Source organism: Lissotriton helveticus, chromosome 7, assembly GCF_964261635.1.
Source record: "Lissotriton helveticus chromosome 7, aLisHel1.1, whole genome shotgun sequence".
In the NCBI taxonomy this organism is placed as follows: domain Eukaryota; kingdom Metazoa; phylum Chordata; class Amphibia; order Caudata; family Salamandridae; genus Lissotriton; species Lissotriton helveticus.
Window position 1 is genome coordinate 1,155,665,584 of NC_136068.1, and position 26,432 is coordinate 1,155,692,015.

General features: G+C 42.2%; 1 protein-coding gene across 1 annotated transcript in view; it reads left to right on the top strand.

The window, feature by feature from the left end:
- The window catches only part of LOC144769415 (cilia- and flagella-associated protein 337-like), an 817,111-nt gene that overhangs the window by 290,153 nt on the left and 500,526 nt on the right, over positions 1–26,432 (top strand). Inside the window, exon 13 of the mRNA XM_078653507.1 lies at positions 5,592–5,776. Coding sequence (XP_078509633.1) covers positions 5,592–5,776 — 185 coding nt within the window. The remainder of the gene's footprint in view (positions 1–5,591; positions 5,777–26,432) is intronic.

Sequence of the window (26,432 nt, forward strand, 5' to 3'; positions counted from 1 at the left end):
GTCTCGCTATTATGATCAAGAGAGGCAATATTATAGGCCAGATCTTGTTCTTCAAAATGGTCACATATGCCTATCAAGGGTTCGTACTTGCAATTGAAATCCCCGCCGCAGATTACACCTGACTCAGCCTCTAATGAAGCTAGGCAGTGGTCTAGTTTTTCAATAACAGATGATTCAGTACTGCTGCTATGGGGTCTGTCATAAACATTGAATAGATATATTAACCTGTTGTCGCGCGTTACAACTTTTAACCCCAGTATATCAGGGGAGTCAATGCATAATGGGATAATGTCTACTTCTAGGATGATACTGATTCAAATGACCAAACCTCCTGAGGGTCTACCTCTACCGCACTTGCTCGCATTTACACTATATGTTTTGTAACCCAGTCTCTGCGGGGGTTCTTGTGACCAAGTCTCTTGTAAGAGTACTATATCACACTGATCTATAAACTCGCACCAGGAGCCATCTACTAAATTTTTGTTAAGTGCAGCACTATTCCAGGAAATTAACTTTGTTTTTAAGCTTATAGTTTCTCTCCTAGCTACTGCTGTAGCTTCAGTATCTGGAGTTAGTGATATGTCGTTTGCGGTTTTATATTTAATTTGTGGGTAAGAATTTACCCTGCCCTCTGCTGTGGTTACTCCAGATAACACACCATCTACTATTTTGTTTATCACAGTAGCTCCCTCTGTAGACTCTGGCGCTTCCGCGCTTTTTGCTTCCAAGCCTGAGTACTCTTTAGAGTTGGTCAGTCAATCTAGGTCGTCTAAAGTGGACAGATCCGAGAACCTATTGGTTGTTGCTAGATTGGATGTCATCTTGCTGCTACTAGCATTCTGGGACGGTTTGTAAAAATATCCCAGTGGCAGCGTTGACATTTCTGTACCCTGGTGTGGGTGTTCCTCCTGACAAGCTAGTATCTTCCCTGCCGTTAGTGGTCTTCTAAAGTTTATTACCACACAGTCACCTTTGATGTTTTTTGGGGCTTCCCCCACCCAACCAACTCTGCGTATCATCAGTATTTCATCTGCATTTATGGGATTAAAACGTTTATGTTTTGCGAGCCAGTTTACTGATTTATTCCGAAGCTCGGTCCATGTTTCTCTTTGGTTTCTTCTTAAAGTTGAGACCCCAGCGAGAACAATTACATGAGGGCAGGAGGCTGGGGGGAGTTGCAACACATCCTCGTTCGGTACTAAGTCAGTGCCTTTGGGGCTATGTATTTTTGAATTTCCCAAATGGATACTTGAAGCACCGAGGCGAAATGGATGGGGTCTACTGCTTTGTGCAATTCCCCTGGATGTCTCATTCACTGGACAATTATCATTATTAGTGTAATGCTCAGATACCCCGACATTAGTATCAGCCGCTAAACTGGCATTTCTAATACTACTTAATTTATCTGCTACTAGGTTATTTTGTGTGTCCCTACTTGGCGGACAGTTCACTTTCTCTTTACATGTGTCGGCTCTGGTATTAGTTTCCCTATGGTTACTCATTTGCTCTACCTTTTCCCCCAACTGATTTAAACTTATTTTCAGATTTTCTTCCACTTTTTCTAATGCCTCTCTAATTATGTTTTCTAAAAGGGTTAACATTTTTGACTCAATTTTCTCTACCATCTGTTTTCCCCAATATTCACAATCACTCTGTTCTGTTTGGGTGCTAATGGATTTCATTTTTGGAAATTTAGCCCGCTCACCAGTTACCCTATTACCTTCCCTCCCTTCTACAACTTTCTTACTTTTTTGAATGTGTAATGGTGATCTTTTTGGCGGGCCCTTACACTGGTCCCTATTCTCTGGGACAGCCCTTAGTTTACACAACCTGGATACTAAGGGTGGACTGGTTACGCAGATTGGGGGTTCTCCTGTATCATTTATGAGTAAATTGGGGGTAGTGGATAGTCGTGGAGCATTAGTGTTAATTATGACAGGGCTTAGTGGGACTGTGCCAGTTGGGTTTATCAAGGAAATCGATTGGTCCGTGCTTACATTGGTAGAATCACTAGATTCCACAGTGCTATCGAAGTCTGGGTTCGTTGCTCCAGGGCGTGTGTTCCTCGACCCTATATTCCCAGACTCCGCGCTTGACAGAACTGAATTGGTCTGGGCTGGTATTTGTGGGTTAGTTACAGGTGACATAACTTTCCCTATCGCTCCTAGGGAAGACCTTTTAGCCGCCTGACTCATAGATAGCCTTTTTCCAGTCAAAATCAACTCTTTCTCGAGAACTGATTCAGCTCTGTCCAAGAAAGTATCTAGTGTCCCAACCACGCTAGAGACAATCCTTGACCCATTTTTCTGTCTAGTAGACATAGTTCGTACCACTCCAGAAAATCAATAAGAAACGTAAGTATAAGTCACAGACCAGTTTCCTGTATGCAGTCTCTTCGTCGTACACGGTGAATTAGAAATGCAGGAGGTATGGCCCAGCCCGGCCTCCTCCGGCCCCGGATGGCCACAGATGGTCCCGCCCTTGATATGTATTTGATGTGATCTAAACTCCTGAGTCCTATACATCAGTGAATTCAGAGAGTTCGTCTGCTAAGTTTGCATTGCTATTTTATGATCCAAGACAATATATTGGAGCACTGGCTCTCCCCAAAGTGTTAGATACAGATTTATGTCAGGAGTCTTAACAGTATTTCAAATATCCATTTACATTCTGACAACAATCTGTACAGTCTTTAACCAAATATTTTTAAAGAAGTGGCTATGATTAAGGAACCCCTGTATGTCTTCATGCACTCTGCCAAGTCACTTGACTTTCTAGGAGAATACCTATCAATCTGCGACTGGCATAGATAGCTTTCCAGCCGTGCCTTTGGCATTTGTGTTAATTATCAAAAAGTATCAAGTAAAGTTAAGTGAGAAAGGAAATGCTCAAACGTACTTCGACGTTTTTTGTGAACTAAGACCCTGAATTCAAGTGGAATCGTTTACTTTGTCATCAGTGTTTGTTTATTTGAAAATCCTGGCATGGCTCACGGGCTTATAGACTAAGGGTTGAAGCCCTGAAATCGTTTACATTTAGAACCAGGAATCTTAATGCCTTAATGTTCTGGTAGTACTTCTTCAAACATCATGAAGGCCTCAACTGCAAGACTTTTCAGTACTTGTTGACAGTTACTATGTCTAAGATACATTAAAATAGCAAACCCTGCCCATTTGCTGAAAGCTACCATTGTAGATCTGATAAGAGAGATGGTAAGGAATCTCCTCTACTGTTCCGCAAAATCCCCTGAACCCTTCAGTTTGGCACGCAAATTTCTGTTTAATGTACACATTGCACTTTTAGATGCGTCGGTTTAAATGTAATGGGGCCGACTCACAAAATTACTCATGAGTACAAGGAATTAGTTCTGCAGGAGTAATCTTTATGTAGTCTTGCCTTCCTTTAAGAACAGCAACCTCCCTATTCACATAAGTGCAATGAGAGCACAGTCCTATTTGAGATACAAGTGAATATTTAATTTTAGATGTGGGGACATCTCACAAAGACCTGTAAGAGTGCTCAGAACAGTACTACAGGTGCACTACTTTCTATGCTCAAAAATGTTTTTGTAAATAGACCCCAATATGGTTATTTGTATTTAGGTTCTGCAGCACAGGTTTGTTATATGTGCATGTTGGAGTTGATTTGTATACCCTTAAGAGGCTTTTTGCACATGGGTGTCCGCATTTAAGAGCGGTAAGATTACATAAAAAAAAGTAATGTTTGTATTTGCACAGACACCAACTTAGAAAATACTACAGATGTGAGTCTTGTGTAGGTTTATTACTTGATACTATTATGGTGTTATAAAAGTCGGCGTGTTTAAAACTACCACAGCTGGGGGGCTGTTAAACAATGTGTAGTGAAACATGTTTTTATCTATTCATTTATTTATTTATTTTCAGCAGTCCGATCATTTTCAGACAGTCTTCAAATGGAAGAAATGTTCATTTGTCAAGGCCTGAAATCATTTGCTTATTATATATACATCTACAAAGTATAGTAAATATATAGTTACAGAGGGCCTGATTCCGAAATGTAATCAGGAATCTACGACCTCAATTCACAACTTTCAGAATTTCACATTTCTAGAGGTATGCATGGCAACCTATCACTGGTTTACAAGTGTACCCCTTAAAACTATTTGTAAATTGCATTAGCAGATATACATAAGTATATTTCCGCATGTATGTTTTTTTCTTTAAGGAGAATTATTTTTCTGTGAGGAAAAAACCCTATTACTGTATCTCATGCAAATAGGTTCCCTCATCCTGTAAATGGATTAATTCCTGCCCTTGACAGGAGCATATTTCTGAAGTTTTCTGGATTGGGAAGGAGTGGGAAAGGATGTCTTCAATATCCACAATCCTGTATGTTTGTAGGAGTCCACATACTAACATGACCTTCCACCTCGGCACACCTCTCCTCCCCACCCATTCTTGAAGAGTTAGCTACACAAATATCTTTGTCTGAGGAAATCCAGGGGCATATTATCAAGAAACGGCGTTAAAATTATCGCCGCTTTAGCGGCAGGAAACTGTTGCTAAAGCGGCGATAATGGGCTTGATAATATGCCCTTGAGAATTCCAATAGAAGCCCATATTCACACCAGAACATGAGCTTCTATTGGAATTCTAAAGGACATATTATCAAGCCCATTATCGCCGCTTTAGCAGCAGCTTTCTGCTGATAAAGCGGCGATAATTTTAACACCGTTCCTTGATAATATGCCCACCTGTTCATCCAAAATAAAGCCAACTTTTCTGAATTTCAAAGTGTTTTGTATTTGTATCCACATTCTCTATAAATGTGGAAGCCAAATGTAACCATGCAAAAAAGCCTTGTGATTCTGGACCAGTTTGTTAGAGCAGCAGCTATTTGTTCTCAAGCAGTTATAAATACCAGCTGACCTTTACAAAGGGATGAGAAATGTGATGATGACACCATGCACAAGAGAGGCTAAGAACCTAGCTCCATGGAAGTGTAACGGTAAGGATACATTTACTAGAAAAAGGAAAAGTATATTGTCTGTGTGCTCTGGAAGCACCAACCTATTTTTTAACGATGAAACCCAAGGAATAATAGACCTGGAGGGATGGTTAAGCCCCTTTCATACATTAGCCCTGCATTTCCTGTGCTGTTAAATGCTTCCCATAATCCTGTGATATTGGTCACAGTGGTCGACTATAATCCGTTGATGGCCTGTGGGTGATGCAGCTGTTCTTGAAGAAATCCTCTTCATCCCCTCAAAGAAGCTACCATTTTGGAAATGAGGCATTTCTTGTGTCGTAACTGATACCTTAGAGATGAAAAGCTATCAGCTATTGTACATCAAGTAACATGCTTCCATGACCATCCTCTTGCCACACATAGGTCTTGGCCTGGTAGTTATAAGTGGACATTGTATTGGGGACAATACAAAGCCCTAGTGCCTTTTGTGTACTGACCACATCACAGCGAAGGTCAGTAGGCTTTTCACAGCCTCATCTACACTCCCTGTGTTCAGCTACTCAGTAGTTTCTGTCAGTTGAGTCCAAATATAGCTACACTATACAGCTTCTATACCACTTTTTCTGTGTTCATTATTTTAGAATTTACACATCGCCGCTGACCGCTCCTGGAAAGGTGGCCAGTTACATACAGAGGACATCTTAACTGCTGATTACTGCTCGGTACTTGGACTCCTCGCCACTGCTAGCTTCGATGGAGATATTATTGTGTGGAAATCAGAAACACAGAGACCGCATCTCTACCTCAGGAAGGGCCAGCCAAGCAGGTACTCTGTTATAAGATCAGGCTAATTATCTTCGTAGACACTTCATTATGTGTGATAAGAAAACTGCCATGAGTTTGCGCTTCGTTCAACTACTGGTTGTTACAGCACTCCAAAATCCCTTTATTCAGCACCAACAAGAAGTGGTATGAAAATTACAGAAATACGCTTTTATTCATACTATAATTAAACAAATTCAGAATTACACAAAATGAATTTGAATTGCAACTTTTTTTGTTTAAGATGATGATATTCTAACTACACAGTGGCTTGTATAACCTAATCATCGTAAGGGAACAACTCCTAACATACAGTTTCCTTGATCCATATAGATAAAAAAGAACATGAAAAGGTGGTCAGAATGTGTGAATGGATTCTGCAATTAGTCATTTTCTGAAATATGTATAGACTCTGCATTGGAAGCTGGAACTATTAATAATGAATATTAACATATTTTAAAAGAACATCTCGGCACTCCCATTTTACAAAATAAAGACTGTCTTTCTCAAGTAATTCGTGTTTATTTGCAAGTTCTAAACTTCTAAATATCAAGTAATTTTAATTTGATTACTTAATTTTTAAATACACATAGCTGCCTACTTTTCACATTCCTAACATGTACAGTTTTCTAGAAATGAAAACCCCCAGATCTAAATATCCGAAACAGAACTGCAATATTGATAATGGGAAGTTGCAAATATACACACGCACATTTGGGATTCTTAAAATAATCCAACACACAACCGAACCCTTGGGACTATGAGCATTTAGCGCCTAGTTTAGCACCTAACCATCATAGAGTGTCCCTTTTAAAGGAGAGTTTCCCTCACCTACCGCAGGTGGCATGCCTCATCATTGGGAACCATCCCATATTGTGATGCTTAGTCATGATACAGGCTACAGCACCTCACTGAGAGAGACGAGTTCAGGAATGTTTTTGCACTAAGATATGGGAGTTTAGTTTCTAGAGTTATTCTCCTGGCCAGTTTCTGAAGATCTGCATCTTCAGTCCCTGCTTCATCTGGTGTCACTGCTATTTGTTGCTATCTGAGGGGGTAGTGACATAGTCAACATCCCCCCATCTACTTCTTCCTTTTCTTCTACTTCTTTCCCATTAAGGAGAGTTTTGTTTGTAAGGGCCTTGTCATTGTCTGCCAGCAACTGCTGCTAGAGATGGGCTTTATTGGGGTTAGGACCCTACACAAGTTTCCATGCCTTGCACAAATCTTTAAGTTGGGAAACTGTAAGATGTGCATAGAGACCCAGGCTGAGTTCCTGGCTGGTACCCTGCAGTATAAGCCATGTTTTTTGTTGTAAATAATTGGGGTCTTATTAGAGAATTAAAGAAAACTCTAAGCATTTCTAGGGGCTAACTACTTTTTAAGTCTTTTAAGTTTTTAAAACAGTGGTGACCTTAACCAAGGCCCTATCACTACTTTTAAACAATATGGGAAAAATGAAAAGAATTCTATTCTAAAGACAAATTTTGGATTTCCTCATTGAAATCAATTATTAAGCAAGTTGTACAACAAATGTCAAAATCTTGTACCCTACCTCTGACCGCCAATGTTGGAATCTGTCTCTGTGTGTGATATTGCCACTTGGTGATGATACTGTGCACAGAGTCCAGGAGTTCCCCTAAAGTGTAAAGGGCTCAATGCTAAACCCAAAACACTCTCTTGCTGGTAGTGTGGGTGATCAGTATTAGGCCTAACACAGAGGAGTGTAAGACATTTATTGCACACACATGACCAATGAAGGACACACAACTCAAGAAGGAGATCCGGACCAATTTTATAAAATGTACTTTGTTTGTACTTTATTTTAAGACCCAGGCCTCATAATAATGTATGTTTTTAATTAAAAATACTTTCCACTTTCAAAAATCAACACTAAAAACCTTTTCATACTGTCCAATGTCGTGCTAAAAGGAAAACAATATTGCATTTAAACAGGTAAGTATTGAACTTACAGTTCAGTCTTTGGAGCCAAAGGTCAGCAAGCACCAGGGGTCAGGTAAATACTAAAACTGCACCACTAGCGGCACAGGTGTGGCCAGATGCAGAAGTCAAAATCAGGTTTCGACCCAATGCTTTCCAATGGAGACGGGGGGTGCCTGGAGCCACGCTTGTTGCAGGTAAGTAGATAGGTTGCAGGGGCTAAGCTTTGGGTGTTGGGTAAACACAGGGAGGGGGCACAAAGCATCACCAAACATAAACCACCAGCGCCACAGGGCAGCCGGGTGCAGGTTGCAAATTTTATATCGGGCACCCAATGCTTTTCAATTAGGTTATCTCTTGACGGTAAAGAGGCTGCAGGCGTGGCATCAGAGGTTGCAGGTGGAAGACCAGCAACAGCAGAGGTAAGTTGGGATGTAGGGGGTTGTAGGGGCACCGTTGGTTCAGCTCACCAAGGCCCAGGGGCTTAAGGTGGAGGGGTGCCTTGGGGCATCAGAGTCTTCTTACCTGAGGCGGTCTTAGTTGGGGGGAGACTCTGGATTTACACTGCATGTGCCATCTCAGAGGGCAGAAGAGGTTAACCTATGCTGTACACGAGGTCAGGATTGCCAGGAAGACTTCACTGCACAGGTGAGGCACTCAGACTTGGGCCATGGGCGATGGGTGCAGAGTGGGCTGGGAGCGTAGATCCATCTAGATCAGGAGTCCCTGGAGTCGATTTCTTCTGGACAGATCCTCTGTCCTCTTGAGATTGGAATCTTTGTTGAAGGCAACCGTCCACCCAGGGTCTTTGAAGGTCATTGTTTCAAGACAGGTCGCACGGTCATCGTAGCTGGAGACAAGCCGGTAGGGCTAGGGCCAAGGTAGTTGTCGTCTTCTGGCATCTGCTGCAGGGTGCCTTCTTTCTTCCTAGGTCATTGCAGAACTGATGGTCAGGTTTGGGGGAGCCCTCTAAATACTAAATTTAGGGGGTGTTTTAGAGGAGTAGCATGAAGGGCCAATGGGCATCTTACCTGATGTGGCTACACCCTCTATTATGCCACCCTCCTTTGGGATGGGGCGTAGGCTTATCCATGATTGGAGGGGTCACCTATCCTCATGAAGGCGGGGACTGAGAGTTGTGCTTCGCCTTGCTTCCTCTCACCTTAGGAGTGGGGTGACAGAGGTAGGCATACCTGCTACCTTTTTCTATTTTTCTGCCAGTTTTCCTACCCAAAGCGGGGGTGTAAACCTGGGTCTGCCATCTGCTGCTAGCAGCAGAGGCTGGGTGTCTCATTACAAAGGCAGCAGGCCTTTGAAGCTTCACTCTTCAAGCAGTGTCTCATCCTGGGGAGGTGGCAAGAAACCCTGTCTAGGATGTGCATTGTTTCTTGTCCCAGAGAGCAGGGACTCTCTACCCCGGGACCAGAAACATGTCTGATGGTGGCTGGTTGCCTACAGCGGGTCAGAGACCACATCAGGGTTGGTAGGAATTTAAGGGGGCACCCCCGAGGAGCCCTCTGGGTACCTGGTACAATAAATCCCACACTGGCATCAGGGTGGATTTATTGAAAGGGTAGTTTGGCACCAAAAACTCTTACATTCAGTAAAGCCATCAAAGCGCTGTTGAACTCGAGTTGTGTAGTTCCCAGCCCATGTACTCTCTGTGGCTTCACTGGCACTAACAATACTGGGAAATGGTGCTGAATATTGTAGGGGACGTCTGCTCATGCAGATATGCCCTCACCTTGAGTATAGTGCACCCCGCCTTAGGGCTGTGAGGCCTGCTAGAGGGGTGACTTACCTAAACTGTGAGGCAGTGATAGTTGGCATGGCAGCCTGGCAGGGTGCCATGTCAACTTTGTCATTTTCTCCCTCACAGGGGCATGCAGGCTGCAGGGTGAGTGGCATTGTCCTAGTGAGAGGTTGTCCCATTGGACCCTCTTTAGCTTCCAGGCCCTAGGTACCCAGGATACCATTTACTAGTGATTTACAGGCGGCAGAAGTACCAATTGGAGGTTTGTTTTAGGGAAGGAGCACTGGCACAGGGGACCTTGATGGTAGGGACCCTGTGCATCACATTTAAAACCACATCAAAACCAGGCAAACGTGGGGGGCTAACCATGCAAAAGAGGCACTTTTTCACAAGGATATTTCTCAAATGTCTCACGCAGCCTATCAAAATTCTTACAGACTCAGGGACTATGTTTTTATGTTTCACCTGCAACAGTGCATACAAGAGAGATTGTTTTCTTCAAAAGCTGTAGAGCCCATCCACTGATTAGCATTTGTGGGCTTCACTCTGACTCTCATTTGCTGCCTCCTAATTGGCCAGCACTGTCAGGCTTCCCTTCCTCTCCTTTTGTGTGGAGCATGGACCAAGTACTGATTGCTTCATCTTGATTAGTGTCCCTCTGCTGCTTGCACTGTTTGAGGTTCTATTTGTATTGTTTTCTTCTTTCAATCATGATGCTTCTTGTTTTTTTAATTTCTTATCCCTGTTGTGTTGTGTCTTCTCCCCCACACCCTAATCTTTGTTGTTTCTTCCACCCTTGTTGTCTGCGTTGCCTCTTTCCTTCCACCCGTACCCTCTTGTTGCCCGTGTTGTTTCTTCCCTCCATTCCCCTACCCTCCCATTGTCTTTGTTGCCTCTTTTGTTGTCCATGTTGCCTCAAACAGGTGAGATGTATTGGCTCTGCCAGTGCTTAATTTATTTTCTAAAGGCCCATTAGGTTTGTCTAGTGTAGCTAAGACTAAGGTTGGTAAGCACCAAATTCTGCCTCTGCACGAACCATCACATCGTTTTTTTTCCTTTGCCAAAGATGCTGCCACCATTAAGGGTTTCTAATGTCCTTAAAAATGTCAACCTAACAACATTTGTAAATGTGGTATGACGCCTGTGTCTGGGCTACCCCAGCCGGTTGGTGACTGGTCTGGCCAACACTTAAAGGCTCTACATGTTTTAGATAAAGGCTATGTCGGGTAAGAAACATCATTTCATTACATAAAATAACTCGTTCTGACGAGCATTATCAGGCTGGGGCATGGACATTATTAACTTGCAGAACCTGGGCACAAGAAGTTAATTCCTTGCTTGAAACAAAATCCTATCACCAGCAAATGTTAAAAGAAGAAGAAAACAAAGCCATGCTTGATGGAGTCTATGAAGCAGGGTCCTCCTGCTGTGAACCTCAAGTCACCAGAGAGCCTGGCATACTTGACATCATACACACTTTGACTGCCACATTGAAGGAACATTTCTCAAGATGAGTAGCACAGCAGATAAGAAAATAAATATACTATGTTTTTAATTTTCACGTGGTTTGGAATTTGCACCTAAGTAGTGTATTTATAGCTACTATGCAAAGTAAAAAACGTAGCGACTAATATAGCCTTAGAACCTTCCTTAATGGGCTCTGCAGGCCGTTAAAGGCCTGCTCCAGCATTTGGCTTGGGCCTTTAACAAGAGTTTGGGTCTTTGGTGGACTGCAGAGCCCACTACAGAGGGTTCTAAGGAGAGCAGAATGTTCTAATTTGTAAGACAAAGGCCTCACAGAGCCAAGGGGGGGTTGAAATCCCTTGAGGCTCCATGAGACCTTTATTCACAGCAACATCAGTGAACAAACATTGTAATGTTGATGCTCCTGGCGTCGACCAGCCGTTAGATGTCCAGAGCACTTCATTGTCTTCAGTGGAGCGCTCAACATTCCAATGTTCAAATATATGTTTAATTTGAGTTGAATGCATCAGATGACAGGTTGAGGCTTGTGTTTTAAGAAGTTGTCTGAGAAAACAGCGCTGGGCGGTAATCTAGCTGTGCACAACAGATATGAATGCTAAATTCAATTCAATGAGCTCAATTTATGACCCAATTGGTAATTTACATTTGCTTTATTATAGCCTTAGAGCCCTCCATAGTGGGTTCTACCGTCCATTAAAGGCCCACTATAGTGCTCAGCTTGGGCCTTTAACAATGCAGTGGACCTTTAATGGATGGTAAAGCCCACTACAGAGGGCTCTATGACTATTAGACCATTCTGCCCCACAGGGCAGAATGTTCTAATTTGTAAAACATAGGCCTCACGGAGCCCTAGGGAGTTGAAATCCCCTCAGGCTCTGTGAGACCTTTGTTCACAGATGCTCCGGGCTTCAACCAGCCCTTAGAAGCCCAGAGCACTCCATTGTCTTTAACGGAACGCACAACATTCCAATGTTCTAATGAGATATATAACTTGCCGCGTCCTTTTTGTCAGTAAGGAGCAATACCGCAAAATGTGTATTAGGTGTCTACTATGTGGAGACTCACATACTGACTGTGAACGCTTCACTTTGTGATTGTGAAGGCTGATGTCACACGGCAGGTAAATACTGCAGTATTTGTATGAAATGCTCATTCTGGCAAGACACACAAACTGTCAACAATAAAGTGCTCGCATTATGAACTAATGCACACCAGCTGCAAACACTACACCCATTTGTATGAAGTGAGTTTTACCGGCAGACAATCGAAGTGCACCAAGTGTGAAGCGATTGAGAGCTTTCAAGCCAAACCTAAATAGGCCGTCACGACCACCTGTATATCTGAGTGGATGTGAGGCGTTTCCAACCGTGCCTAATGTTCAGCCATTAATTCACCTGATCAAACTCTTTTGATGGTATCACAGAGGTAGGTAGAGAAATTTGTCAGGTCTGGAAAGTGCACGCAGGGGAAAATGGCTTCCTGTCACTCTCACTTCAGAGCATTGTCCTGGAATGACCTGATTCTTGAATGGGGTTTATTCTCATTATCGCACTTTTGCAAGCACGTACCCACACAATTGTGCGAGGGATCTGTGCCATAATCGGCAGGGCACTGTTTGCAGCGGAAACATTAGTTTCCAAGGGGAAAGTAATTACTGTTACACTGCATAACTCATCGTACATACTCTTTCTCTCTCGCTTCAACCCTCATGCATCCATTTATCCACCTACTGACTCATTCTTGCAGTCACCCATTCACAAATTCAATCAGCGTATGCATGATAAATTAATAGAATAAAAGTTGAAAAAAAGAGGAATTATGCACCTCTGCCGTATGCTCACAATAAAAATGATGAAATTTAAACATCCAAGACTGATGCCATGTTGGAATAGGGTTGTGCCTAGCGAATCATTTTGCACAGACTCATTGTGGCAAACATGCTGCTTCTTTAAGGTGGCATCTATAATGGAATGTCAAAAAAATGACACACTATGGGCAGCAACCTTCATAGATGGCTGCCTCATTTAGAAGCAGTGGCTGTGCGCATGTCGCTCAGTGATTAAATGAGCGGAAGTGAGCAGCTCAAAAGCATCCTCTTGGGAGATACTGACTGATCGTGAAGATGGTAAACTAAAGTACGGACTCACCCGCTCTGGGGCAGAAATGCACTCATTTTGAGGCGCAGGAACTCCTGTGATGAGACAAATTATACCCCTAAAAGGGCAATAGAGCCAAGGGGTGAAGTGCTTTGACCCGTTGCCCCATACCCTATGACCCTAAGCCCCTCCACGTATATATGTGTGTGTTTATATGATTTAATTTTTGTTACAAGAGCAGAGATCACTAAAAACGGGCAAAACAGGACACACAGCTAAATACTACGCATAAAATCAATATTATAAAGAAACTTACAATTGGCAGAACAATATGCATTCCTTCTGAATAGTCCCTAAACGGGATTATCGCTGTGCAAATCTACCGCCATGACTTGTCCGAGGGCATAACCAACATCTAAACCTTGCCTAATATGGTGAACCGGTAGATTCCATTTAACAAAATATCTGTCTCCAGCCTTATATACAGATATACAGTGTAATATCCGCCGAGATTAAACTGCTTATTAGCTTTAATATTTGCTTTTCATAATAAAGAAATTAGGCCTGCTGCCATTGTCGTACTTTTTCATAATAAACAGATCAGACCTATGCCATCTGACTCATCTATTTCAAACAAACCTATGAGACCCAGAGCCTTTCCTATTTGCTTGTCACTAACCACCTAAGACCCAGTTATTGAACAGAAGATTTCTCACCAGTCATCCTTCAGGAATAAGGTCATAAAAGGACACATTTGTACAAAGTTACATTTCGGAAAAGAAGATACATTAATAAGGATTATCACAGTGCAATTCTCCTACCCAGGGTATGTCAGATGGGGTAACCAACACAAACATTCTTGCTCAAAATAGTCACCTGAGAATCTAGGTAACGAAAGACCTGTCTACAAGTTTTAGCACATTGTAATAACAATCCACCCTTAAGGGCATACTGCCTCTAACAAATGTTTTTCACAATAAATATGTAAAGTGTCCTGCATTTGTCATACCATTGCATAATAAAGCTGATGTAAATGAATAAGTTAATTCCATGAAGTTTCTTTATGAAGATTTATTCCAAGTACGATGTTATACACAAGAGCCCCACAAGGAGCAGTGAACAGCAGGTATAACAAAAGCAATCACCCTTGATCAATGACTTGTCATTGTAACTTACTCAAGCCCACTGTACTCAGTGTAATCTTTTCCACAAAACTGGGAGAGGAGTTGGCCTAACGGCTAGGGCGGTCGATGTGGAATCTGGGGAACCAGGTTCGAGTCTTGGCAATGACGCTGAACATCCTGTGGTTGTGGGCAAATCACTTAATCTACCTGTGCCGAACAAAAATGAATGTGTCCCCATGTAACGCCACTGATGCTTGTGTAAAGTGCTCCGATACCTTCAACACAATGCTCTTTTTTAGTGCAAGCATTCAGTTTCTGCCCAATCAAAATGTTTAGAGAGGAGGATAAGCATATGGGAGGAGCCTAATCCTCTTTTTTATTACTGTTCCTTAGAACTATTTTGATGGTGATCACAGAAGATCTAACAACAGCCGCACTGTCAAGCCAGCCATTGTGATAACAGTGTTGATGTTCATATTCTAAACCTTCAGTATAATGAGTACCTGGCAGAAGGGGCCTTATTCTGCCTTTCTGGTTGGCCAGGGAACCTTTGCCATGTGAAATACAGTTTTGTTACCTGACAGGGAAGTCCCTCAACCATACCCACAAATTTGTAAGCACTTAAGGATGTGTTTTGAAATGAATTGTGCCTGGGTGGGCAAGGACTGCCGTGAAACAAGATGGCCACATAACTGCAGTGCTCCGGCAGCCGGAAAAACCATGCGATATTTCTTCCCAAGTATATACTCCATCCATTTTCTTACATCCTGCAAATGGTCCCTCTGAGCTGAGAGGAGCTTACTAATCCTTCAGTGGTTGCCGGAGAGCACACGGAGGAGCCTTGGGTTTGGCCAGTCAGGATCGCTTTGGTGCTCTGGGGTGTCTGAAGCCTTGCCTGAGACAAGCAGACTGGTATGGATGTCAGCGGGTCACAGTGGTGCCCACAGCTATTTCTCCATAGTGCCTGCATCTGGACAGGCTGTTGAGCAGTCGAAGACAGCTGTGACATCCGAGGGTGACTACGCCTGCTGGAGCCAACAATTGTGGTCTACTTGAGCTGGAGCCTGGTGTTGCTGGCCTGGGGGCTGCCTCAGCTGACCCTGCCACTGCTTGGCACACCTGGTGGTGCCCTGGAGAGGACTGCCATCCTGGGATGGCGCCTTGGGTCTCCATGGCCCTAATGTCCGTTGAGCCCTGTGTGTCTGATGATGGCTCCCACGCTGCTGCCTCTAAGGGGTCTGGTACAGACCCACTGATTGAACATTGCTGCAGCTGTTGAACCTGAGGCACTGGTCTTGATCATCATCATTCTGCCCTCTGTGCTTGAGCCCTGCTCTACGGCGCTTTCGCATGCTAAATAGACATGAGGTGTCAAAAGCTCTGTTATACGGAGACACATCTCAGCAAGACTGATACTGCCAGATTTAGTTGGAAGTTGGAACACTGTTACCTCGCATCCTACAGGTTCTTCTCCTCTGGGATAGTCATACTGATACAGAAAACTGTTGACTACCAACACAGAACAACATACTACCAACACAGAACAACATACCAAGACCTACAGGACCGATACATAGTAATTGTTAATTAATGTATATGGCCCCAACATGGGTGACACTTCGAAATTCGAGACAGTTATAGACATGTGTCGCCAACACACTGACTGCTTGCTCCTTTGCGGCTGGGACTTCAATTTAGTTATTGATGAACCTCTAGACAGATCATGCCATGCATCCTCCCCCTCCCGGGTAATGCTAGGCATGTTGCAGTACGGTATGGAACTCCTTGACCTGTGCGACACTTGGCATGCCATATACAGGACTGACCAAGCACACTCATACTATTCGCCAATACACAATCTCTAGTCCAGAATAGACTTCCAGGGGTGTTCTGTCACCTCACTGGGATGGATTAGCGAACAAAGTTACCTTCCATTTACTTTCTCAGGCACTCGCATATATATATATATATATATGCCTCCAAATCGCCGCTTGTAGCTGCCTCTCCTGGGCAAAAAGACGAAAAGTGGACCCAAACTTTGGTGCCAATCAGTTGTGCTTTATTTTCCAACCAGTCAGTCCGCCATGACGCGTTTCGACCCCCACTCGGGTCTTGATCACATGACGCGTTGTCACAGGAATGGTCGGCATTTAAAGTGTGTATACAGGAAATAACACTATCTCAGTGCAAATCACATCATAGAAAGCAACGAGTTACTTTTAGCAGCTTTTTACATTTGAACTGTGCAAAATGTCATGCATAAATTCATGTAGGCATCATTTCGAATAAATATATAAATATAGTAATAAATATATAAATATTTAAAAACATTACTTTGATGCTTTAAAAAGATTCGCTGTTATGTGTCACGGTAATAATTCTGTTTCATACCATCCTAATATCATGATGTCTGACACTTTGAAATATAGATACATACGGTACTTGCCCTATTCGACTTGTAACCTACAAGTCCAGGTATACACAGGTAAAATAACTTGGTGGGCCAATCGTTTGTAAAACATATGCATATACAGTCTACATTTTCCAAAATTCATTTTTAAATTACCACAGTTGCTTTAGAACATCTTGTTATATAGCCCAAGTGGGCAACAATTTTTAAGACACCTGAGATAGTAGTGTAATTCAATCCTGCATTTAACATCACTTTATACCAATACGAAAAAATATGTGCAAAATAGTGAAAAATGAATAATTAGCGCCCTTATGCACAAACGCACCTATTACAGGTGCCACTGTGCATTAATATTAAAGTCCCAAGAGAAAGTGTTACAAAGCAAAAAAATGTATAATCCCTAAATCAATTCATAGATATCGACTGGGGGGGGGGTGTATCTGTATAAAAATGTAAAACCTGAGGAATACTAAGAGGCCGAAATGTATTTGCTCTAATAAATGATTATTGAGAAGGTCCCGAGAGTGCTCCGCATTTTGGTAGCTGAAAAAAATAAATAATACGCGTTTCGACACAAGCCAGTGTCTTGATCACATATATAAATGCGTCTGTGTACATATTCAAAGTTCCTCAATACTACATATCCCTAAACTTTACTGACTACCTCTCAACACTACTCTTCCCTAAACAGAAAAATATTACTACCCCTCTGCACTATCCATTCTTGATTCCTAAATATCCCTTGCTTTCCTATGCACTACCCACCCTAAAAACTCCATATTCATCCATAGACTACCCATTCCTGATCCCTAAAAAACCCTTATCTACCCTACACACTACCCACCCCAGAACACTTAAACTTTTTACCACCCCAAAACTAAAGCTATTCTTAACCCCTTAGTATTCCATCAACCATACCCTACCCTCCCTTACACCCTCACATATGTTTTAAATGTAATGTACTGAAACTAATCTTGTAATTTGCCTTGTTGTGGTGTAAGTGTTTTGTTTTTGTGGATGTGAGGAGTTGTAGTGGCATGATATCACGAGTTGGCCATGTGATTAACTGGGAAAGGGGTTGTAATCAATGACTTGAATTTTAGACAATAATTCCCGAATTTTGGCTCTCCAGATGACCCTCAGTTATATGCAGTCCTGACAGGTAAATCGAAAACAGGTATTTGTAATATCGTTTAGCTGTCAGAAATACAAATCAAAGGATTGATAAAAAATGTCTTGGATCAGTGTACAGAATTATTGAAGGTTGTATTCTCTACCAAGTGAGGGTCTCAACCTCATATTGGGCACACCAAGGAATTTTCAGCTGCTTACTGTAGAGAAATGTTTCAATATGAAAACGGAGGCTCAGACATATTTGATAAAGAGTGGTCTCTTCACTGTGCAATACTGTGCAGAATTGTGCTTAAATCAGCAAGCCTGTCACTCAGAAGCTGTTTATCCTTCACAGAGAGTTCTTCTGTGTCCCTTTTCCAGCTTGTTCTAAAGGTAGGAATGTAAAGGCTCTATTTAGGCAAGAGTTCTATTGTGGTCAAAAGTTTTTATTATGCATCCGAGTGCTTTTGCATGGCAGAGAGAACACGAACAGAAAGAAAATGTTGTCAGTCTGAGTGTGGCTGTTTCCCAGATCTTCACTATTTATAGTTTAAACTTCCATTTAAATAGGTCCAGCCCTTTCAACCGATTAGACAATTAACATCTTTAGTTCAGGAATGAAATATATATATATATATATATATATATATATATATATATATATATATATATATATATATATATATATATATATATATATATATATATATATATATATATATATATATATATGCTTAGCAATGAGTGCTATTAAAAATGCACACAAACCACAATGGTAGTCCTGAAGTCATACACTTCTGTCTTATATGTAGGTGGCGTAAGTAAACATTACAGTCCATGTGTGAATTTTATTGTTCATGCCACTGTTTCATATTCTGTGCTGTTTACCATGGTGTTACTGGAAAGATAAATAAGCCATTTGGGTGAAACCAATGCACAGTACATGTTTTAAGGGAAAAGTAAACCGGGGGGTGACATTGTTTAGCATTGTCACAGCCAGAGAGCCCTAAAGATAGAAAAATAAGATAAGAAAAAATGGGGAGACAGGACAAAAAAAAACCTTTCTTTGTCAAATGAGCTCCCTCCAGCTGAAGGCAAGGAGAACACACCCCATACCCAATTCCTTAGAAGTTTTCACCTCCAAGATGGAAGAACCTGGATAGACAATAAGATTTAGATCAGTCGGATCCAGGTTTTTGTTCCACCAAGAAGTCCATTGCCTGTAATTAGATGAATCACCTCAAGAGTCTAGAGTTTTCTCCTTCCTCCAGACCTTCATCCCCAACCCTCTTGCCCCACTTTGCATTAGCTAGCTGAGTTGTCTGAACTGTAAAATGAGTCTCAAACTGTTGTGGTGTCATCAGCAGCTACTCAACAGTCTAAGTTCCCCCCTCTGTGTCACTCATTAGTAGCCGTTTGCTAATGAATGCTACAGGTTGATCCTGTCTTTCATTATTAAGCTGGTAAAACATTGCCACTATTCTATACTCTATCTGTACCACAGACTCCTTACTGAAGGCAGGTGACTTGACACTCCGCTGTCCAGATACATTTCTTTGACTATTTCTATGAGATCAACTCTGTCAAAGATGCAACAGTGTTCCTATATCCCTGGACAATCATGTGGTAGTATCCTGTGAGTCCCAAAGAGGCCATCTTGAGTCTGTATCCCTTCATATACCCCGTGCAATCAGCACAGGAAGAAGAAATAATGTTTCTGCACAGCCACAATCTCACTGGATCAGCTCTCCATGTCTCCTGATTACTTATCATAGGGTGGGTGGGTGGTTGTATTGGCTTGGCATGTGGCATAATAGTTAATGAAGGTTCCATATCCAATTTGCATTCAGATTCTTTCACCTTAGTTCTGAGCCGGAACAGGATGCACAAAGACTCGCCCTTTAATTACCTACCTGGAATTGATACACACATAGTGGACCCTCTACTCCAACCAACTAATAGACAACCAACTCAAAATCCAGTGGACAAAAATAAAAAACTCCTCTGCACAGTGACCCAAGCGGGCCAAGCTAACCTCAGATACCAAATTCTCACAATAGACACAGGCTAAAAACCTTTGTAGTTTTTCATTTTTAACTTGGAATTTAGCAATTTTAACATGTACTTTTGTAGAATGGTAAATGGTTTTTAGGAAACTAAAACTATGAAGAGTACTACTAACGCCAAACAAGACAAACTTTGCCAACACAAAATTAACGGATTGTACAAGTCGGCTATCAAAAAACCTAAGAAAAGGTACTAGTCAGACAGAATTCAAAACGCTAAATGTGCAAATAAAGTATTCTATAAAATACTCAATGAATTTCCAAACCAAATTGCCTAGAAGGAACTTATCCTGTTAATCAAGATTTCACAGACAGACTGGCAAATCAATACACGGATAAAGCAGACATGTTGGACTCGTACTTAAAACAGAAACAAAGCACCGGCACTAACCCTTGTACAAAACAACAATCCTAGAATGTTCTAATCAAGCCTCTCCGTTCCTTCCAACACATCTCACACGATGAATTTATGGACCTGGTCAAAGCAAGCAGGCCTGCCGGCAGCCCTTCTGACCTCAGTTCGCCACAAACTTTCAAGACAATTCTTTTAACAACCTCTGCTGCCACTCTAGTAAGAAGAATCATCAACGATTCCTTAACTACCGGAATATTTACAGAATAACTCAAAAAGTCATACATACGCCCTTTACTGAAGAAAACAAACTTGGACCCGCTGAACCCTGATAACTACAGACCAATTACAAATGGACTTTCCTGGGCAAACTGATAGAAAGAGCAGTGTTCACCCAGATGTCACAATTCATTGAAGAGAATGACATACTTTCAGACTTCCAAACAGGATTCCGTCCAGGAAGAGTCACTGAATCTGCCCTCCTTGCCATCTGGGATGACCTAAAGAATACAGTTGACCGCAACAGGGTTGCTGCGCTACTTCTCTTGGATCTCTCAGCTGCCTCTGACACAGTTGACCATGACACTCTGAAACAAAGACTTTATGAAGCCGGCATAGAGGGAACTGCTCTAGACTGGTTCGCGTCCTACCTTCGATACAGAACTAATGTCATCTATACCTCACCTTTCCCGTCCAAACCGTACTCCACAAAAGCAGGGGTCCCTCAAGGTTCTATCATCTCACCCATGCTTTTCAACAGCTACATGAAGTCATCACCAGTACTGATCAATACATTTCACCTCATGTGCTACAACTATGTGCAGATGACACGCAAATACTCCTTCAACTGGAATGCCCAAAGACATTGGAAAATCACCAATTTTAAGCTGTCTCAGAGCCGTGGGTCAGTGGATGACTTGGAGCCATCTCAAATTGAATGGTTTAAAAACTGAAATACTCACATGTGGTGATTGGAAACACTACAACCCGCTTGCATGGCCTGATGTACTGAGATCACTGCCTAAAGTATCAAAGGAAGTAAGAAACCTCAGAATGGCCATGGACTCCAAGCTGCCGATTAATGCCCAAGTGGATAAACTAGCAAGATCAAGCTTTGCTACTATAAAAACGCTGCGACGAATTTTCCCTCATTTGGGATTTCCACACACGGTCCACGCTACCATCTCTCTTGTTCTGTCCAAACTCGATTACGCCAATAGCCTCTACCACAGATCACCTTTAACGACCATGAAAAGACTACAACAGATTCAGAACCCGGCTGCCAGACTACTCTTGCATATCAAACCGCGAGAGCACATCTCCCCTGCCTTGAAAGCTCTGCATTGGTTACCGGTTGCCAGAAGATCCAATTCAAGCTGCTTTGAGTTTGAGTTTGAGTTTTAAAATACTTGTAAAGCGCTCGTACACCTGCGGTTTCTTGGCGCTACTGCTAACCACATCCAGGGCTAAAAGACGGGGAAGACTGCTGGGGATTTAATCAAAGGATTTTGTGAACAAATAAGCTTTGAGATGTTTGCGAAATTGCGGGTACAGGGCGATGGATCGCAGATCCAAGGGAAGGGAATTCCAGAGGATCGGGGCAAGGGTAGCAAATTTCGAGCCTCCCCACTTCTTTGTCCGGTAGCGTGGGATAGTGAGGAGGGACTGGGAGGACGAGCGGAGTTCCCTGGTGGGTACATAGGGGGTGATCTCTGAGGAGATAAAAGCTGGAGCCAGGTCCAGTCGGGCCAAGAAGGTGATGGAGGCGAGCTTGAATTGAATTCGGGCTCGCACAGGGAGCCAGTGCAGGGATTTCAAGAGAGGGGAAGAACGGTGAAATTTGGGAAGATTGAAAACCAGGCGGGCCGCCTGGTTTTGTATCTGCTGCAAGCGCCGTAAACTATATGCCCGGATACCTGCATATAGGGCGTTGCCGTAGTCCAGGCGGGACACCACCATGGCTAAGGTGATGAGTTTGAGAGCAGAGAAGGTGAAGAAACGGGACACCCTGCGTATAGTACGCAGTGAAAGGAAAGAGGAAGATACCACAGAGCTGACCTGGGAGTGAAGAGTGAGTTGAGAGTTGAGCTTTATGCCGAGGGTTTTAACAGAGGTAGAGGGTTCCGGAGAGGGGCCAAGAGAAGGGGGCCAGAAGAGAGGGGACCAGGGGCTGGATGAACCACCCGTCAACACCAGCTCGGTCTTATCAGGGTTGAGTTTAAGGTGATTGTGGTTCATCCAGTCCCGGATGTGGAGCATGACAGATTGAAAATTAAGGACAGAAGAGGGAGAAGAGGAGAGGTTAAAGACCAGCTGGAGGTCGTCCGCATAATTAAATACGGCGACCTCCATTTGTTGAAGAGAAAAGATAAGAGGGGCAATATCACCCACAAAGCAATACATGGAATAGGACCACTCTTCATCAGGAATAAAATCACCAAACACATTCAACAAAGGAACCTCCGCTCTAAAGGAGCATCTTGCCTCAAAATCCCACCATACAAGAAAAAAACCATGGGTGGCACATCCTTCTCTGTTCAAGCAGCCAAACTATGAAACTCTTTACCCCCCAACATAAGGTCCACCGACAACCACCTTATCTTCAGAAAACTACTCAAGACTTGGCTCTTCCACCACATAAGCACCATACACAAACAGAAATGTACAGCATATCCCTCTGTATATAAGCATTTGTTTGCACTATAGATACGTACCTATCTTTGTGTATTACTTTGTATAAACATGTAAAATAATATTATGTTAAGAAAAAAAATAATAATAAATAAATAAAGATCATCTTTGGTCTACATGTACATACTTCCATTGTGCACCTATGTACCATCCATGTACTTGGATCTGTGTGTCTGTTACTTTTCTCCTGAAAAAGCATATCCAATGCACTACCCTATTTCTCATCCTGTGCCTCTATCAATATCTTTAATCTACATATACTTACCTCTTTTATGTATCTATATACTTTTAATGTACCTATGGATCTATATATTTATCACTTTCTTCTAATTTAGCATTTCCAATGCACTACCCTATTTCTTAGCCTATACTTCGCTCAATATATCTTCCAGCCCAACCTTCTGACTCATCTCAAACTTCTTTCTACTACTCCTCCAATGCACTACCCTATCTCTCATCCTATATATCTATCAATACATCCTCTACATCCACTCTCTCATTTATCCCAAACCCCATACCACTACTATGATCGCCAAGATAACCCTTTCTAAACTCTCTACTACTCTACCCTTCCTTGCATCATCTGACACCTCTTTTTACTATACCGATCCCCTAAAACAAACGTTTCTAAAATCTTCCTTCTGACTCCTCCCGTCCAAAACTCCTTTGTTACTCTTCCAAAAGCCTCCTCCTACTGCTAAGACCTAAAAAAAATCCTTTACTCTTTTATCCCTCCACTATCCTTTTCGATCAAAATTAACAGACTAACATGTTCACTTCTCAAATTCCATATTCAACTATACTAATATACTACCCAAATAACTGAATAACATCCACTACTCAAATTACTTCATATTTATACTATACTAATTTTCAACACTATTCCTTTATGGGTTCGGGAGTGGCGTGCTACTCGCCAGAAAAGCGCTTCAACAACCATCAGGGGAACAAGTGCTCTATGAATGCAAATCTTTCTTCCCCTTTTATCCCTCTGCTATTCTTCTCACTCCAAGTAACTGACTAATATCCACCACTGAAATTACTTCATATTTCACCATTTTAATTCACCACTAATCCTTTATAGTTTTCCTGAATAGCGTGCGTCAACAAGCGCTATACAAATATAAACCTTTGTCTTCCTCTATCCTTCTGCTATCATTCCAAATCCAAATAACTGACTAACCTATCCACCACTTAAAATGTACTTGCATGTTTCACTATACTAATTCAACACTAATCCTCTATGGGTCCCAGAGTAGCGTGCTACTCACCGAAAAAGCGCTTTGACGCCTAGTCAGGGGTAGTAAGCGCTATATAAATGCAATTACAATACAATACAGTACCACAGGCCATTTACAGTGTGTCTCTTTCTGTGCACAAGCATGTCTGCAGCAGAGCTTAGACTCGGTCAGTAAAGTAAATGTGACCACTTTTAATACATAATAGGAATTCTATCTTAGTAAAAAAAAAAAAGGGCCTGCTGAGATTTTCTGCCAATAGACATGAGGCAGCAGCACACTTGTTCCATAGCCCTCCTGTAATTACCGAAGCAATCCTACGAAAAAGCATGGGAGGAGCTCTGTGAACATAAACAACAGTCTGCATTTTAAAACATGAATTAATAGCATCAGTGTCCTCAACCAAATTGTTATTTAATATGCTAACATTTAATATGGAAAAACAGTGTGTTACGTGGGAACGTAAGCACAACCCTGTAAGTGGGCACACTTGTATAGTTCAGCGTAGCTGATTCAAAAGAAAGTTCAAATCCGTGGGTTTGTAGAATTTGTGTGTATTTAATCAGTTCAAAAGTTCATTGTACTAGGCGTTGCATCACGCCATATGTTCAAGTGGAAGTAATCACAAAACATGTAGTTCAAAGTGTGCTCCGATGCATTTCGGACTCGAATAGTCCTTTATCAAGGAGCGCTCTGGGAAGGATACAATAACATCATTTTAGATCAACGAGAAGTGAACAGCAATAAAGTTATGCGCATTCAGTAAAAGGTGTGTTCCGGTAAAGAAGAAAAAGAAAAAAAAGAACAGAGTGAATTCATGCAATTTGCGGGAAGGGTGTGGTTTCGTGCTCATGCGGTCGTTGCAAACCATGTGGGTCCGTGATTTTATACTAAGAATCGCGTGCCGTTGTGATAAGTAAGTGGGGCGCTTGGTGGTACCTTAAAAAAACTTCGGTGGTCCTAGGGTAAAGCGTGCGGATGTGAGGAAAAGTCAAAGTGACGATTAAGGGTAAAACGTGAACAGTTCAAGTGCAAGAGGTCATGTAATGGGAAGTATCTTACGCTTCCACATCAATATGCGGCTCACATCAGGGCTGCAGGGGAACGAGACAAACAATCAATTAATGGTTGTAAACGGGCGAAAGTGGTTTAAAAGGTGATGTGTTAAATCGCCTAGCAGTAATGGTAACTTACTATGGAGGTTCGCAAGAAGTGAACTGCTTGTCTCAGGCTTCGCGTAGGTACTGCGGAGTTCGTGGGGAAGTGTGGGGTGGTAGAAATAGAAAAAAGATGTCCCATTAAACGAGAGGCGGCCATCTTGTAGTGGTGAAAGTAGAAACACCATGAGAAGTGTTACAATGATATCGGCACAACTTAAGAAATAACAGTAACTGTAATGATGAATAAGCAGAATACGGGTTCAATGTGTCAGGCAACTTAATTATAGGTAGCAACTCAGTTCTGTGCGGTCATTAAGCCCGAATGGTTAATGGTTAATGGTTTTCAGTCTGGTCTTTATTTTTCTACTGGTTTTGATTTCTCCAACAGCTTAGCAAAAAAAAGGATTTGAACCCAAGACTAACACTGGTTTCTAAATTTTCCACCGTGAGCAAAATGTACAAAAAAATCATCTTAAAGCACTGGCGCATTTTGTCGTCGGAGCCGGATTTCGGAGATCTCTTCAAGGATCCTCCGATCTTCGCCTATAATCGACCTATGAATGTTGGAGAAATCCTATCAAAACCTACAGACAAACCACTGAAACATACTGGCACACGACCTTGCCATCATTGCAACAATTGCAATAATATAATCGTGGGTAACACCATCCATCACCCGATGAAAGGATTTGCGATCCCTTTGAAAGTAGATGCCACCTGTGATTCAGCCAACCTAATCTACTTATTAAAATGCCCGTGTGGAAAGACCTACGTAGGCAAAACCAGTAGAAAAATAAAGACCAGACTGAACGAACATTAATCGAACATTCGAACAAAGAATACCAAGTCCATTTTGGCCACACACTTCAATGAGGCGCACCACAGCATAGCCCAACTGAAATTCTTGGTATTGGAAATGGTCACCCCATCCGAGGGCAGAGACAATAACAAGACCCTCTTACAACGTGAGACATCATGGATTTATAAACTCCAATCTTTGAAGCCATTCGGGCTTAATGACCGCACAGAACTGAGTTGCTACCTATAATTAAGTTGCCTGACACATTGAACCCGTATTCTGCTTATTCATCATTACAGTTACTGTTATTTCTTAAGTTGTGCCGATATCATTGTAACACTTCTCATGGTGTTTCTACTTTCACCACTACAAGATGGCCGCCTCTCGTTTAATGGGACATCTTTTTTCTATTTCTACCACCCCACACTT